Source organism: Desmodus rotundus, chromosome 9, assembly GCF_022682495.2.
Source record: "Desmodus rotundus isolate HL8 chromosome 9, HLdesRot8A.1, whole genome shotgun sequence".
In the NCBI taxonomy this organism is placed as follows: Eukaryota; Metazoa; Chordata; class Mammalia; order Chiroptera; family Phyllostomidae; genus Desmodus; species Desmodus rotundus.
This window is the reverse complement of record NC_071395.1, coordinates 51,648,555-51,665,261: the sequence shown is the minus strand read 5'-3', so window position 1 is coordinate 51,665,261 and position 16,707 is coordinate 51,648,555. Positions and strand designations below refer to the sequence as shown.

General features: G+C 59.7%; 1 protein-coding gene across 3 annotated transcripts in view; it reads right to left on the bottom strand.

The window, feature by feature from the left end:
• Positions 1 to 238: 238 nt before the first annotated feature.
• The window catches only part of BMP1 (bone morphogenetic protein 1), a 39,208-nt gene continuing 22,739 nt past the window's right edge, over positions 239 to 16,707 (bottom strand). For 2 of the 3 annotated variants that reach the window (XM_053911140.2, XM_053911142.1), the window contains 11 exons: positions 15,270 to 15,386; positions 14,900 to 15,045; positions 14,575 to 14,770; positions 13,528 to 13,653; positions 12,652 to 12,812; positions 12,075 to 12,255; positions 8,205 to 8,330; positions 5,087 to 5,214; positions 4,479 to 4,692; positions 2,763 to 3,013; positions 239 to 949 (listed from right to left, as the gene is read on the bottom strand). In XM_053911140.2, the coding sequence (XP_053767115.1) occupies positions 815 to 949; positions 2,763 to 3,013; positions 4,479 to 4,692; positions 5,087 to 5,214; positions 8,205 to 8,330; positions 12,075 to 12,255; positions 12,652 to 12,812; positions 13,528 to 13,653; positions 14,575 to 14,770; positions 14,900 to 15,045; positions 15,270 to 15,386 (1,781 nt within the window). In that variant the 3' untranslated portion in view covers positions 239 to 814. The other variant, XM_053911141.2, reaches the window with a different exon arrangement.

Genomic DNA, 16,707 nt, shown 5'->3' with positions numbered 1-16,707 from the left:
ATGCGTGCAGTTCCCCTGGGCCTGCCTGAGGGCTGAGTGTGTGAGGCAGCTGTTTGTGTGTGCCCGAGTGTGAAATCACACCCTCGGGGGTCTTGAAACAGAAGGGAGGAAGGGCAGCCAGTGAGCCAGGTGTCCTGGCGATGGGCCACTCCAGACACGGCGAGCCTGCACATTTGTAATGAAACACCCCGCCCCTCCCACCACGTCCCAGACAGCCTCTGGCACAGGACACTGGCTGTAACACTTTCGGTTTATTGGCTGGGATGCCCTGCAGTGGCTGACCAGCCACTGGGCCTGAGAGAAGCCCTGTCTCCTTCCCCACCCCTCCCTGTCACCTCACCACTGTGGCTCCTGTGGGACATGTACGGAAAGTCATGCCCCAGGAAACAGTGGGAAGGGGGGAGGTTAGAATAAAACCAAATGAGGCTGGGGAAGGGCTGGAACATGTATATTACAATGAAGATACGCACCAGCCATACACAATCCAGTGCGTAGCGATGGGCAGGAAAGGCGGGAGGGTCCCGCGGACAGGCCCTCTCCCCACCGGCCGGCCCCCACGGAGGAATGGCCACTTCAAGTGTCTCAGTGAAAGCTCTGGCTCCCTGGCCCTGGCCCCTCGCTCTGGAGGGGGCGAAGGAGGAAGGGCCTGGGAAAGTGGCTCATGACGGAGTCCAAGCCCCCACCTCCAGAGGACAGCCTCACCTGGACCATCAGGGGCGGGGGCAGGGTGCGGCCACCTGCCCGCCCCCACTGTCCAGTCCAGGTGACTGAGGGCAGCAAGCCTCGTGTCCCCGCCGACGTGCAAGGGCAGAGGTCACTTCCTGCTGTGCAGTGTGTCCTGGAACTTGGTGCTGGTGTAACGCAGGTGGAAGCCTTTTTTGGTGATGGTGTCGTCAGAGTGGAATCTCACCAGGACAGAGTCTCCCGCTGAGTACACCTCCTCCGGGGGCTGGCAGGGAAAGGGGGCGCGAGAGCCTGAGGACAGGCGCCAGAGCTGTCGCCTTCCCTCCCTGGGGTCCCCTGTTCTGAGGAGGGTGAGCGACTCCAACTTTCACCAGGTACCCTGACCCCCTGAAGCAGGAGGAAGACTCCTCTGGCAGGTGTTTAACGGGGCGCCCAGAGGAGGGGAGAAAGGAGCAGAGCAGCTTAAGTCCCGAGAAAAACTTCCATTCTCAACCCAGCTCTTCTAACTGCCTAGTCAGTCAGTTGTGAGGCTTTGGCAAGTTCTGCCTTTCTGGACCTTGCTTCCCTCCAGGGCAAGCAGAACCAAAGGCTGTCCGCTCTCCAGGCCTAGGGCTGGGGGAGTGGCCGTGACTGGATGGCTGTGAAGGTTCTGTGAGGAAGCAGGTTCTCTGAGTGGCTGCGTTCTAGCCATCCCAGCCGTCTCTCTCGTCTCTCAGAGAGGACAGCGGGTCCCCCAGACCTGGACTCTGCCTTCCCCCACTTCTGGCCGCAGTCAACTTCAGGAGATGCCCCTTCCCAGGCTCCTGCAAGCCCTTCCTCACCTCTGGGCACAGGCCCTTGGAGTGAGAGCCACCCATAAAGTGCCAGCACACAGATGCCCTGGCCAAGGTGTGGAAGGGTCATTTCTGAGAACGCTGGGGACATGTCCAGCAAGCATGCCAGGAAGCCCTGACGGGACTGGGTTCCTTTCCTAGGGCCCTTTCTGGCAGTCTCAGGGAGAAGACACCTGGGGCACCAGAATGTGCCAGATCAAGGGAGTTCCCAAGGTCAAAGTAGGGAGGGACATGCCAGTTTGGTATACAGGGGGCTCCAGAGCCACTGAGCAGGGAAGGCAAGGGGCCACATGCCACACTCCCCCTGCCTCCCCACCTCTCACCCTGCCCGGCCCTTGCTGTTCAACAGGCTGAAGCTCTGCTCCTCAGGGGAGACTGGCCAAGTGCTGGGTCCAGCAGCTGCTGCCGCTCTGGGCACCTCCACCCTGCCTGGGGTGCCCAGGCTGCCGGGAGCATGGCCATCAGGGGGGTGGGGACTGGGAGGCAATGCCAGGAGGGACATCTGGGTAAGCGCACACGAGTGTGAACACGAGTGCAAAAGAGTGTGTGTCTGTGTGGGGGGGTGGGGAGGGGAAGACAGCATTCTCTGAAGGAGGACAAGATTTAAAATAGAAATGAAAAAAAGGAGAAGCTACATGAAGCTCCTCTAACTGGGAGAAAAACAGATCCACCTCCGAGGTATTCCTGCGGCCTTAGATAAAACCTGATCAGGCCCTCCTCTGAAAGGCCCGGGAGCCCAGCTCGGGGCCTGCTTTGACAGCCTGGGGGCCACTGGCCTCTCACGGAGGGGAGAAGCTGGCCGTGGAGGGATGAGGGTGTTTTTCAGGTCAGCCAGAACAGTTGGGTAGCACAGCTCGGCTTAGGCACTGGTCCCTGGCTGTGGCCCCAGCCCCCCTCAGACCAGTGAGCTGCGCTGGGGTCGGGCCTGGGGCCGGAGAGTGGGGCGGGGACAGAAGGCATGCCATCCTCCTCCCGGATGCAAGCTTCCCTGCAGGCCCGACCTAATGGGTGCTGGGCAGGCCTGAGCCAGGGAAGGGCTCACTCCAGAGGCTACAGGAACCTCTGTTTTGCTTGAAAAGGACGGGTTTTCCTGGGTGCAGGTGGCCCAGGGCAGGGCAGGCCTCCGTGAGCAGCCATTCAGGCATACGCTGCCACCCACCACACCAGCACCCCGTGCCTGCAGAGGCACTGGGCTGGCACTGGGTCACCGGATCGGGCAAAGGGTGAGGGGACTGGGGGCCTCACCCCTGAGCCACAGTAGCGCCCCAGCCTGGGGGCCGTGCTGTCGTAGCCATCGAAGAGCTCCATGTAGTCGTAGCCACAGTCAGTCTCCTCTTCCACCTCGAAGGTCTGGAATACCAGCTCCACACCATAGCCTTCCTCCGCCACGATGACCCACTCGCAGTCCACCCCCCCGGGGTAGTTGTTGTCACCAAACTGGGCGTGGGAGTAAAGGTCCTTGGACTTCACCTCGGCTCGAACTTGGCCTCCGCACTCTGTGGGGACAAGATGGGCCATCATTGTCTGAGCGAGGCCTCCGGCAGGCGCTGTGCCTCACCACGCTGGCCTTACTGGCTGGCTGCAGGCCCTGGGAGAGGCCGCGTGGCTGGTGAGGGCTGGGTTTGTGCCTGGCCCAGGACTTGGTCCAGAACACATGCGAGGCGGCTGGGCCTCTGGATAGAGGCCCAGGGAGGCTGGGATGCACGGGGCGGGGCAGCCCCCCCCCCCCCCCAGCAGAAGCTTGGAGGAGGGCATGCTTGTTGAAAGGGGACGTTGCTAATTTGCTCCAGTTGATGGCTATCATGGAAGAATGTGGGCCCTGCACTGCCAGAGATTCCATTCTTGAGAGCAGATGTACATCTAGACTTTGTGTGAAGACTCCTGATTTTTAATTGTTGGCTCACATTTTTTTAAAAGCACGGTGTGGGCCAAACACAGGAGGCCTGAGGGCCAGATGGAGTTCTGGGCCTCCAGCCTGTGGCCCTTGGCCCTGTGCAGGGCAGGATGTATACCTGGGACTCACCCTGCCCTGGAGGGGTGGAGATGGGGGTGGGGCCTGGGCAGGGACTGAGGGGAAAGGGAAGAAAGTGAGGAGGGGAGGCTGTAAACACATCAACTCAAGAGTCCCCAGCAGACCCACGAGGAGCCTGCGGGGTCTTCATCTGACACCCTGGGTCTGGCCTAGCCGTCCAGGCCTCCCAGGACTGGCCTTTCTCTGCAGCCAGATGTTCACGGCTGGCCTCACACATCCAGTGCTCTGGCCAGACTGAGTGATTTGCTAGTACCTGTCACACTCAGAACTGTCCTGGGGTTGCTGCTGTGCGGGCTCCTGCCCCTGCTGGAACGACCCCACCAGTCACACCGAGCTAGGCCCTTATGGAGTTTTGTCTCCTGCTGTAATTATTTCTGCACGTCCTCTCTCTCTCCTGCCCTGTGTGTTTCCAGGGTGAGCAGGGCGAAGGGCTCAGGCCTGAGGCAGAGCCATTTGCACTGGCAGCCTTCTTGCACGGAGCCCAGTAAATGGTTGTTGAATGAATGAGCAAATGAACACTGAGTGAGCCATTCGAGGGCTGAGGTGTTCATCTGCTTGGTACATCTTGTGATCCGCACTTAGAATGCTGCCTAATATGTGTTACATGTCAGTAAACAGGCATCAAATGAACAAAGAGTGAGTTTTGGGGACACAGTCAAGTGACCTGGCAGTGGGAGCTCTGGGGATTCCCTACCCCTGTCACCACGGACCTGCCCTCACTCGCCCAGGAGGCTCCCCCTCCTCGTCCTGGGCCCAGCCCTCAGCACACACTGTCTCTCCAGCCAGGCCTCAGGATCGTCCCTCTGTGCCTTCCCAAGCTCTCTGTAGCCCCGACCCATGCCCGGCCTGCCTTGGAGACCAGAATCAGCAGATGCCCCCAGAACAAACGCTGGCATAAGGGCCCGGCACCTGAGGGCAGGGGGCCTCACCTGTGGAGTGGGAGGCCTGGAAGCCCTTCCTCTGGACGGAGTTGTCGGAGTAGAAGCGCAGGAACATGCGGCTGCCCGAGGCCACGACTGGCTCCGGCTTCTTGCTCCCGCAGAAGCGGCCCAGAACCGGGGCCTTGGCATCTCGCCCGTCATACACCTCCAGGTGGTCATAGGCGCACTCAGGCTGGGCCTCGATGTCCATCTCCAGGAAGGTCTGTGGGGCACGGGGGAGGAGAGTGAGCTAGGAATGTGGCAGCGGGCCAGTGGGAGGGGGCAGCAGGCGGCCCCAAACCCAGGCCTCCTGACCCCAGCTCACAGACTCTGGGGGCAGTGGCCATGGCTGTCAGATGGCAATGAAGGAAGACCCGGGATGGGGCAATGGCAGGAACACCCCCGGCGTACACTGGGGAAGGGCCCCTGTCGAGACCAGACCAGGGTTCTCTCGGGCTGGCAGCTCTGTGGGCTCAGCCGGGCCACCAGCTTGCAGCCTGCCCGGCTCTGGGCAATGCATCGGAGTGACCCAGGACTTGGGAGCTGATAGGAGGTAGGTGACAGCTACATGGAAGGGGGCACAGGGGGCTGTGCAGGCCGGGATATGGGCACCTTACCAGCCTGACCCTGTGCCCGGGGGTGCTTGAGATAGCCCAGGTACACTCCTTCTTGCTGGGGTATTTGTCAGGCCAGTTGGGGCTGGTGATGGTGCCGCTGGTGGACGTCACCTTGTGGTCACAGCCGGCTGTGGGAGGTGAGTTAGGGGAAGGGGACCATCAGGAACCCCACCGAGTCAATGCCCCCCTACAAAGGGAGAAAGCCACTCCCTCCTGCCTGCCTTCCTTCTTTCTGAAGTCTCCACGCGAACAAGGACTGAGCTTGTCTCCCTTTCTCCCATTGTTATGCACACCCCGGGAAAGCCAGCTGCTTGATTCGAAGCGAGGCCCCGCCAGGCAACATCCATGGGACTACCCTCCCAGACACCCCCAAGTGAAGCCCAGGACTTTGCAGCCACCTGGCCTCACCTTCTCCACCCTCTGAGATGTCATCATCCTTGATCTCCTGCCACCCCTCCATCCACAGAAGACTTCAGCACCGGACTCAGTTCTCTCCGTCCCACCCCACCACCATCCTCGGCGATATCAACCAACGTGCAGACAACCACCCACCATGCTGGCCTCTCAGGCCCTCCTGCGGCGCCGTCCCTGGGGCACACTTGCTCCCGACCATGCCCTAGCCTCTGCCATCACCCACCTTGATGCTACAGACACATCGCCCTCGCCATGGCCACCTCTCACTCTTCCCAGACGCTCAGGCCCCCACTTCCCGCTTCTCTAACGTTAGAGAGGCCCCACAGCCCCAATCCTTGCAGTTTCTCTCCATATGTCCCCTTGGCTGATCCAACTTGCTTCCCTATCTAGCTGGGCCGCATGGCTGAGCCCCCGACTGGTCCCCAACATGGGTCCTCCATCTGTACCATCTTGGAAAATCCCACCTGCGGTCCCCAGCTGTGGTGTGCCCCAAACCACCGAACAGCCTTGGGTTTGTCCTTCACCAGTGCCATCTCTCACATCCTCAGTGACGGCTCCAAACCTTTAGCCCTCTCCTCAGCTCCCAGCAGACCACCTCATTCCCTGCCTCCCTCAGAAAGCCAGGGCCTCAAACACGAAGGACTTCAACTTCCCGATCTTACCTACAAGCTCACTGTCCCCTTCCTCCACCTTCCCTGCTTTCCTGTCTCAGAGGAGGCATCCCCCCTATCTGGCAGCAATGATTCTCCTCTGTGAGCTGGAGCTGCTTGCTGCCTACCATCTGGGGACCCTGGTACTGCAAACTGCCCACGCTCCCTCTCCCTGCTGGCCTGCGAGCCTTCCTGAGCTGCGCCCATCCTAACCCAGCCCTCCTCCCACAGCCCTGCGTCTCCTCCAGCTGCCGTCCAGTCTCTCTCCTTTTCTTCTCAGCCTATCTTCAAGAAAACATGTTATCACCACCTCCTCCCTGCTTATGGCTCCTCGATCCACTGCCATCTGCCTTCTGCCCCACAAACAAACTTAAAAGCTCCTGCTCATCATTCATTCCTATCGTGCAATCTCATAGGTCCCTCCAGGGAATGTGGGCAGCCACTATGCTGCTGGGCTGGGAGGAGAAAGGGGGGTGGGGTCGGGGTGCAGGCCACACAGCTGTACCTACGGCAGAGGCTCACCAGGTGATTGTATGGCAGGCTGCCCAGTGGCCCTGGTGGAGGCAGGTGGGGCTCCTGGCCCTCCTGTTTGAGCTGTGCTGCTGCATTACCCCTCTGGGATCACCCACGGCCATACGCCCTGCCTCCCCCCTTCCTACCCTGGTCTTCCATGCCCTCTAACATCTCCTTGGGAGCTGGGGAGCCCCAGAGCCTTGCACAGCGCCACACCTCTGCAGAGGTTCAGGAATTACTGGCTGGTTCCTAGTTAGCCTGTCCCTGGAGTAAGGAGCTCTGATGCTTCCAAAGTGAATCAGAGCCACTGCGTACCAGCCATCTTCCCAAGGAGCTGAAACCCTCTCCCACTACCTCGTGGGTGTTGACGCTGAGGACTCTTTAGCAAAACCCTCTTTTTTTGTAGAAGGAACAAAGATAAAAATGCAGTTTAGACAACATCAGAATTAGGTCCCTTCTAGCTAAAAGATGTGGGGGCCCCTTGAGTCAGGAGCTTCATATTTGGGGAGCCTGCCGTGACCGGGTGGGAAGGCCCTGCATGTCTTTGGGTCACTGTGGAGTGCTTCGCTTCTGTTTATCTGGCCGGCAGCTTGTTTACACCCTGGTCGTCCGCCTCGTAGTGGTGAAAAGAGGCATTTGCCAGCCGCTGTACTCGGCTCCAAGCAAGATCTCTGAAGCTCAGCACTTTCACAGTAGGCACCGCATTTTACATCACCTCATGGGTGGGAAAGCAAGCTCAGAGAGGTGAAGTGACTCACCCCAAGTCACGGCGACATGCAGTGGCCAGGGCGTTGTGCTTGGGGACTAGCATGCCCCTAGCGGGCAGGCGCCACGATGGAATTAACCCCTCGGACAGGCCAGTGTTCTGTAGTGTCCAAAGGGGTGTCAGATGGCATCAAGGATGGCATGGGAGCTGTTTTCAAATATCTGCAGGGCTTCAGTGTCTGGGAGGCAGCAGCCTGTGGTGAGTGTCCCTGGCGCCGGCGGTGTGACCCAAAACAGTGACATGCACGCCTGTGCTTGTGATAAGCCAGGCACCGCTTGGAGCTCGGAGCCCTTCCCAGCCCCAGACCCTTACAAGATGGGTACTATCACCATCCACACATCACAAAGGGCCAAACCAAGGTCCAGAGAGAGCAAGCCCATCGCTCAAGGGCACATGGCTGGCTAGGTGGCGGGGCCAGGCCAGGCGGCCTGACCTAGTCTATGTTCTTAGCCGTGGTCCCATCTGGCCTCTCTTCCACAGGGAGGTCTTTACCAAAAGGACTTGGCCTTGGCCTAACCATGAAAACAGGCTGAAACGGAGGCTGGAGGCGGTTGTGAGCTCCTCCTTCCCCGACCCACACAGGAGAAACGGGAGGTGCACGAGACCAGGGTGTTGCTGGGGCTGGAGAGATCCGTGCTCCAGGCACCGGGTGAAACGAGGTGACCTCAGGGGTCACACAGTTCCTTGGGTCTAAACACGGAGCCCGGTGGGGACGGCACCTCTGGCCTCGTGCTCCCAGCCAGCCGCAGGGCAGGGGGAGGCGCCCCTCCCTTACCTTCCTTGCAGTCGTGCTTGTTGTCGTGGAGGACGAAGCCGCTGCGACACTGGCACTCGTAGCTGCCGAAGGTGTTGACGCAGTCCTGTTGGCAGCCCCCGTTATCCTTGGAGCACTCGTCTTTGTCTGCAGGGGAGCACACAAGGGCAAACCCAGGTCTGTGTGGGGTGGGGCCGGGCCGGATGGGCACCCCAGGGCAAGTGGGAGGCCTGGCCGGGCTTCCTCCCCCCAGGAGCTGGGTGGGGAGTGAGGCCCTGGCGCTGATGGGGGTCCGGCTGTGGGGAGAGAAAGCGGAGGTGGGGTGGAGGGAGGGCTGGGTCTGGAGCTGCTGGCAGGGGAACCCTCTACCATTACCTGCTTACTGGACAGACGGACAAGTGGAAAAACAGACACACGGACAAGCAGACTGCGAGAGAAAGGAGCAGGACGCAGGGGTCCCTCTTTTACTTCACAACAGGAAATGTCACAGACACCATCAAAATGGGAGGGGCGGGGTGGGGGAGGTGCCCTGTCCACTCGAGGGGACAAGGGACGGAGGAGAGCACCAGTTCTGTCCAGCCAGAGGGAGGCAGGCTGGAGTGGCAGAGCGGAGGTGGGGGTGGGCAGCCTGGGAGCCCCCATCCCATTCTGTCCGAGGTGAGGTTCCTGAGTAACAAAGGGTCCGGGAGGCCTCGCAGGCCTCACTGGGGGGTCCGGTTTCTTTTCTGTACTCGGAATTTGAGCTGCTGGGATCGTCCCCGAGGGGGCTGCAGGGCTGGCCTCTTTTCTGAAACGAGAAAGAGAAGGAGAAAAGGGACCAAGGGGTGGGGGTGGAGGGCAGGGACCAGAGAAGGAGAGCAGTGAAAACCAGACCCGGGGCCCTGAGGCAGATCCCCGGGCCGGGCGGGGAGGCAGCGGGCACACACATGCAGGGCGGCCATGTCTGTGCAGCCAGGTCATGGAGGGGCAGCGGGCAGGGGAGCACAGCGACAGGATGGGTGGATGGATGGGGAGGAAGCCCGTGGCAGGGAGAAGGCCTGCAGGGGGTGCACTGGGGAGAGAAACAGTCTCAGGCAGAGGAGCGCGGTCCACAGAGAGGGCGGGCCCAGGGAGAGCTCAGCTCATTCTGGCTGCTGCAGCTGCAGAGTGTGTTGGACACCCACACCCACACACCCACACACACAGGACCCCTCGCAGATGCACTGTCATCCCCGAATGGCGGTATAGAGAGGGGCCCACAGGTTCACACCTACGCGCACACAGGGCACCCTCCCCACACACACACAGTATCGGTCATCCACCCATCGGTGTACATGCGCACACAGAGTGTGCGCACACCTACAGCTGCTCGTGAGCGGGTGGGCCCACGCAGGCACTCTCCCGTAGACACAAACGTGTGCACTGACACGGACCCACGGTCACAGAGGCATGGGTCTGTCACACCGGCACATTCTCGTTGTCCATGGTCACTCTGGGGACCGTGCCCGGCACGGAGGCGGGCACTCAGGGGCGGTGTGTGGATCGAGTGGGCACCCACAACTCCAGAGATGAACCATGAGGCGGAAAGATGCCTGCCACTGTTCGTGTGGCTCAGTGGGGTCTCTGACGAGGGGAGCCCTGTCTCCATCAGAAGGGGGCTGGAGCATTGGCTCTCACAAAGACCTGCTTCTCCAACCCCTTCTCGGGTGGGCCAGGCCCCCTGGGGCCTGCAGGAACCCCGGGCCAACAGGTGGAGCACCCAAGTCCCCTCACGGGGCTCCTTCTCAGTTAGAACGGGACAGGGACCCTGACTGAGGGCCTGTGGGAGTTGCCTTTGCATGAGTCCTGCAGGAGAGTGGGGGTGATGGGCGCCCCATGACCATCCTGGGGTGTCACTGAGGAATTTGCTGGCAACTATGCTGGGAGCTCATGGACTGAGCCAACACTTCCTGTACAGACCATGCCTTTCTTCTATCTGTACCCCAAATACCCAGTGTAGGGCCTGGCACATAGTAGGGATAAAAAACACTTGCCCAATGAATAAGTGAATGGCTGAGTGAATGAATGAATGAACAAGAGAAACGTGAATCCTGAGGAAGGCCTGCTCCAGCATCTGGGGTGGGGCCCTGGCATGGTGGGGGCGTGCGCCTCCCCTCAGAGCCGGGGACAGGTTGCAGGATGGGTAGGAGTGGGTAGGGGAGAACACAGGCTCAGACAGGAGACGGCACTCACCCTCCAGTGCCAAATGCCCCGGAAGGTGGCTGAGACCAGACTGAAGTTCTTCAGGCTCTTTCTTCTCCTTCTTGGCTTAGAGTTTCCTTGCTTGGTGTCCCAAAAGTCCAAAGAGCCCCCTCCTGGGGGGCCAGAGTCAGATGCCCCACGCCCTGAGGGCTGGACCTTGACGGCCACTGCTGAGGGTCCTCTGCAGGTTTCTTGTGCGGCGGGGCAATGCATGTGTGTGCACGCAGGTGTGCTCATGTGTATGCGTGTCTCTGCGCAGGGCTGAGACAGGGCGGGTAGTGCCATGCCAGGGTGGGGCAGTAACCGTGGGTGGACAGCCCCAGGCATTAGGCCTGACAGAAGTGGTTGGTCCCCGTCCCCCTCCAGGACTGGAGCAACAGAAGGGCAGGAAGAGACGAGAGTAAGCAGGTAATGGTTTTCATGGGGTCAAGCCCACACCTGAGTAGGTATTCTGTCCCCTCAGCCCTCTGGTGAGCACCTCGTAAGAGTTCTAGGTGGGCGCAGGGAAGAAAGGGGGTGCACTGAATAGGGAGGGCCTCAGCAAGCAAGGGGTAGGGGCTGTGGGCACTTTAAGCAAAGCAGGGTGGCTGGCAGTGCCAAGCAGGGAACCCGTGCTCGGGGCAGTGCATGGCATCCAGGTGGGGCAGGCGGGGGTGCAGGGCGGCCAGAGGGGCTGGAGGATGCAGGACCCTGGGCAAAGGAGGGGAGAAGGAAGGCAGCGTGGACAGGCCATGGGCCTCCTGCCTTCCTGCTGCCCCGTGCCCGGCCCACCAGGTGTGCTGGAGAGGAGGATCCCTGGGCTGCCCCCACAAAGTCCTCCCACTCCCCCACACTCAGTCCCAAGAAGCCTCTGCCCTGCACTGCCTGAGTCCCAGGTCCTACTGGGATCAGGACCACCACTGAGGAAGACCACCGGTCTCCTCCCAGCCTGGCCCCAGGGTCAAAGACAGAGGGAGAGGTCTCTGGGGAACCCCTGGAGGTCAAGCTCCGAGAGGCCCAGCAAGGGGCTGCCAACTACCCTTTAGGCCACCTGAAGAGGGGGCCATCAGGGGACTAGACCCCAAGGCAGCTGCCAATCAACTAACTGACTAAAGAATATATAAATAACCATAAATAAGTAAATAAAATAATAACAATAAACCATTTTTAGGTGAGTAATTAATAAATTAGATAAAACGAATTCCGGTTGAACCTGAGTCCCCCACTGCAGGCCGAGGGGGAGCCCAAAGGCTCAGGTGTGCGAGGGAGGGAGGGTCCTGCCCAGGCTTGGCTCCCGCAGCCCGCAGGGTCTGATGAGCAATCTGGCTGCAGCCGGCCCTCTGTGCCACACAGTCCAGTGTGGACGCCCTCCTGTCCCTGTATACACCTAGTGTCCCCCTGCCGGTGCCAGGGCCTGCATCTCTCAGGCTCCGGACACCTGGACCACCCTCGCCCTTCATTTCTGCAAGTCTGTGCGCCACCTATGTCCTGCCTGGCCTCGGGCCAGCCGCCAGAGCCCCGAGGGCTCAGGAATAATGGGGCTCAGGGTGGAGGGGCTGGCCTGGTGGTGAAGGGCTAGTGGGGGAGCAGGGGACAGACTCTGCTGCGGGCATGGGGTGGGGGCTGCTGGGGAGTTCAGGGTGCATCAGCAGGAAGCAGGAGAGCTGCTCGGAGCTGGGGAGTCCAGGTTACCTGAGAAGAAGTGGGCCTTGAAGCCCTTTTTGGAGACCGTGTTGTCGGACTTGAACTCCACACGCATGTTGTTGTACTGGGAGGTGATGACCTCGGGCTTCTCGGAGCCACAGAACTTGCCGTGCAGCTTGGAGTCGGCCGTGAGTCCGCTGCGCACCTCCACGAAGTCGTACTTGCACACCTGCCCAGCAGCACAGCTCCAGACCCAGCTCTGCCAGGGAGCCTCTCCTGACCACCCCCGCCCGGGGGCCCTCCTTTCCCACGGGTCCTTTCCCCTGCAGCTCCCTGCTTTACCAAATCTAACAGCTCAAAACGGTGCCACCCTGCTGCCAGCAGATGGATCTTCTCGTGCTCGCCACACAGGACCCAGCCCTGCTCACTTCACGGGCTTCCGGACGCCATGTGCCAAGGGCTCCTGGGTCTTCAAGGCCCTTCCCCCCGAGCACCCCGCTTCCCCAAGTCCCTCTCCCCTCTACATTCTTGGAGTATATTTCTTTCAGGGGATTGGAAGCAGGCATCAAGCTGGGCTCCATGCCTCAGACCTTCTTGCATCTCCTCAGCCCTGGGCAGCACTTACGTCGTTGCCCTCGGTCTCGAAGAAGTCGAACTGCAGGGAGATGCGGTACTGGGTGGGCGCCACCAACTGCCAGATGCAGTTTTTGTTAGGGGGGTACTCCTTGGGCCAGCCCGGGCTGGTGATAGAGCCGTTGAGCTTGGTGAGGAATCCACCACAGGCAGCTGGGGGCACAAAGGAGGTGGCGTTACCCTCCAGGAGTCCCCGCTTTAGGGAAGGGCATGAGACATGGGTGGGGGCACACCAAGAGGAGATGGGGCTTGGGTCTGGTCCCTCCAGGCAGAGAAAAGGAGGCAGGGGGTGGGGGTGGGGGTAGTGTCAGAGTATGAGGAGTGGAGATGGGTGTATGGGGCCACTTCTATTTTATGTGGGTCAGGGCATCTGCCGAGAGGAAGAGCAAGGGGCTTGAGGAAGGAGGTATTGGTGGGCAGTGGGGACCAGGAGGAACTGAGAGGGGCTGCTCAGAGGTGAGTAGAGAGACGCCGCTCAGCCAGAGCAGGCTGAGCTGGAGCCAGTGAGTCACAGCACGCTGCCACCAGCCTCTCGGGGACATTTACAGGGAGAGGCTGAAACCCAGTGCCTGTCCAAGAGCAGTGGTTTCCAAATTGTGGATCAGGGCCTTCTGGTGGGTGATGAAATCAATCCACAGGTCAAGATAAGCATTTAAAAAACAATAAAATGGAAAAAAAATACCCCAGAGTACCATATATCAGCCCCGAGAACCTCGTGCCCCCGTGGGGGATTAAATCATGAAACGTGCTCCTTACCCACGGGTGGTGAAGGCCGTCCTAGGAGCCCTAGCTGTTCCAGGAAGGGGGTCTGGCTGGGGGGTGTGGGTGGGGGAGGGAGCAGTGTCTTGGTCGGTCTGGGGGTCCTCACCCTCACAGTGGCGCTTGTCGGGGGCCAGCTCGTACCCGGGGTCACAGCTGCACTTGTAGCTGCCAAGGGTGTTGAGGCACCGCTGCTCACAGCCCCCGCGGTTGGGCCTCGAGCACTCATCCACCTCTGCCGGGACGAAGGAGAGGGTGTCAGGGGCTCCTGGGCAGGGGCCAGGGTCCCCACTCCTGCTTCTGCTTGAGAGGCAAGTCCAGGGTCCCCAGGGCTTCCTGTGACAGCCCAGCCCCATTCTAGGCAGTCAGCTGTGAGCCACTCGGCTCTGAGGCCGTGGCCTCCTGGCCCCACCCATGGCTGCTCAGGACCCCCCGTTTCCAGGGGATCCCCCTTGTGAGAGCCCAAAAGGGACAGGCAGTGACCTGAAGGATGGGACAGGAGCAGCTCAAAGAGCCTTCTCTCTGACCACACCCTTTACAGGGGCCTGTCTTCTGCCACTTCAGAACCATTCTTTCATCCCTACATGGCGCCAGTGATAGAGGGCTGGCACCCCCACTCCAGAGGCGAGGAAGTGGGGTTCAGGCAGAACCTCCTGCCCAAGGTATCCCGGCCGCCCTGCTCCCTCCCTGAGCTCCTTCCTGTCTCTAGGCCTCATGCAGAAGCACACAGACTTCTGGATGTTAAGGCACCTCCTGCATTGTCATTTCAATTCCTGGCTGTGCACCTACTGTGTGTCAGGTGTACTTAAGTTTGTCAAGTTTGTCATTTATTCAATAAGGTACGTGGTTTTTCAGTGCGGCTGACCTTTTCTCCCCATTTAGACCACAAAGTCAAGGGCAGGACGCTAGGGTCTATGCGTTCCCACAGTCTGGGTTGAACGTGTGAATGAGGAAGGAAGTCATCACGGCCCTATTTACGACAACCAAGATGTGGAGACAGACGAGTGGTGCCTGTGGCTGGCAGCCACGCATGGTGCGCTTACAGGTATGTTCAGAGGGCGGTTCGCATGCGGAGAGTTCTTACCAAATAAAACAAGAATAAGAAAATAAAAAGAAGGAATGGAGCGGATGGGTGGGGGGCTGGGGGAGGAGGCACCTTTGAAGAAGTTGACGGCGAAACCAGCTTTGTTAATGGACCCGTCAGAGACGAACTTGAGCCAGAGGCGGCTGGAGGTGCTCTTGATGTCATCAGGTTTCTCGTAGCCACAGTAGCGCCCAACGAGGGTGCTGCTCTCGCTGTGCCCGTCGCGCACCTCCAGGTAGTCGTAGGCACAGCTGTCGTGGCGCTCAATCTGGGGGTCAGGGGCTCAGTGAGCAGGGGGCCCTCTGGTGGCCAGGGCCCAACACCCAGAAGCCCATGGAGAGGTGGGCTGTCCTGGGGGCAACTGGGGCATGAACGGATCACAGGGTCTCTGACCTACCTCGAAGGACTGGAAGGTGAGGCCCACGTGGAAGCCCTCGGACACCTGGATGCGCCAGATGCAGACTTTGCTGGGCCGGTAATCATCTGGGTAATTGGGCGACTGGATGTGACCATTGTCCTTTTTCACATCTCCCCCGCAGATGGCTTTGGGGACACAGTGTTAGGTGGGAAAAAGGGGAGGTCAGTGAGAATGCTCTGCCTTGCTCAAGAGTCCCTCTCCCCCCTCCTCCAGCCCTTCCCACATGCCCCCAGTTTCCCAGTGTCCCCCCTCCCAATCCCACTGGGATCTCTTCTGGTGCCAGAAGGGAGTGGTTCTCGGATGCTAGGGACCCTGGGCAGACCGCCTGCCACTGCCTCACCCTCCATACCTTCATAGACTGCAAAGAAGCCCTTCCCCACCCAGTTGCTGCTGCTGCGGAACTCAACCCAGAGGCGGCTGTCGGTGGAGACGATCGGCTCGGGGAGTTTGCCCCCACAGAAGCGGCCTGTGCAGACGGTGTGGACAGGGGGACGGTGAGGTCCAAAGTGAGTCTCCGTCTCCTTCTCACACCAGGCTGTCCCTCCAGGAAGCCCACACCACCTCTCTGGGGGACCCAGGGGCTCAGGCCCTGGTCTGCACTTGGCACACAGTCCCAAGATGCCATACCCTCCAGTGGGCCTGTCTGGACCAAGGTCCAACTTGGGCTTAAGAGCCAGACAGAGATCCCTTCTAGAGGACTTCGAGCACTTGGAGGGTAGGGAGCAGAGATGACTCTTTGCAATAACCAACTGTACATGTTTTCATTTACTTTTTTTAAGGAGTGTTACCGTTGTTACTTATCTTTTCTTATCTGATCTCCATGTAAACAATTACCTAGAGCCAACACAATTTTCCTTGTACATACACAGTGTGTCATTTGATCACATGCAGGGGATGCCACAGGACCCCAGATAAATCGCAGAATCCGGGACTGGTTCAGAAAAATGTTCCCTTTGAAATAAAACCCGACAAGAATCCACACAAGCAGCTGAGGCCAGCCATCTGTGGAATTCTTTGTCGTCAGGGATCCACCAGGGACACTTGGTGTGTTCCTAATAAGATGGGTGTTTCCCAACTTTCAGCAAGGGACAGAGGGGGCTGACCTCAGAATGTAAGCCACGAAAATAAACTGCAGTCTTGGAAACGCTCACACGTCTGCAGAGGAAGTGTCGTAATAACAGCTGCTTTAGGTAACTAATAAGAAATCTCGAATGCCAAACACTGGGGGAAAAATAGGACGAGCAAGGGTTTGTCAGCCTGCGGCAGGCACAGGCTGTGGGTCAAAGGCGCTGATGCCAACGAACAGTCCTGAGTGACTTGGGGCCCTGCCTGCACTGGAGAAGGAGAACGCACACGACTCCTTAGGCTTGCTGCCAATGTGCTCTTAGGACACCCTCTGGGACCTAACTCTGTGACTGTCAAAGCACCTTCTGTCCTGCAGGTCTGACCCACTCATTCCCCACTTACTGTCCCCCGCCCCCCGAGGAAAACAGTGTCCTGAGCGAGCGAGTTGGGGCCACGGTGCCCTCGTGGTGTACCAGGCGGTGCTGTGGGCACTCCCAGGCCAAACCTTGCAGAGGACACGAAGCCTCTGAATGGCCCAGATGAGGAAGACAGCCTGGAACTGTGGTTGCGCAGAACGGCTTGTCCATTTCTGCCGACTCAGGTGACTCCCCTCACCTGTCCACTGACAGCCACTGGGAGGGAGCCCGGAAGCCTGTACTAAGGACCCTGAGGTCCAGACTGGGAAAGGGACTTGCCCAAAGTCACACAGCTAGTTAGTGATG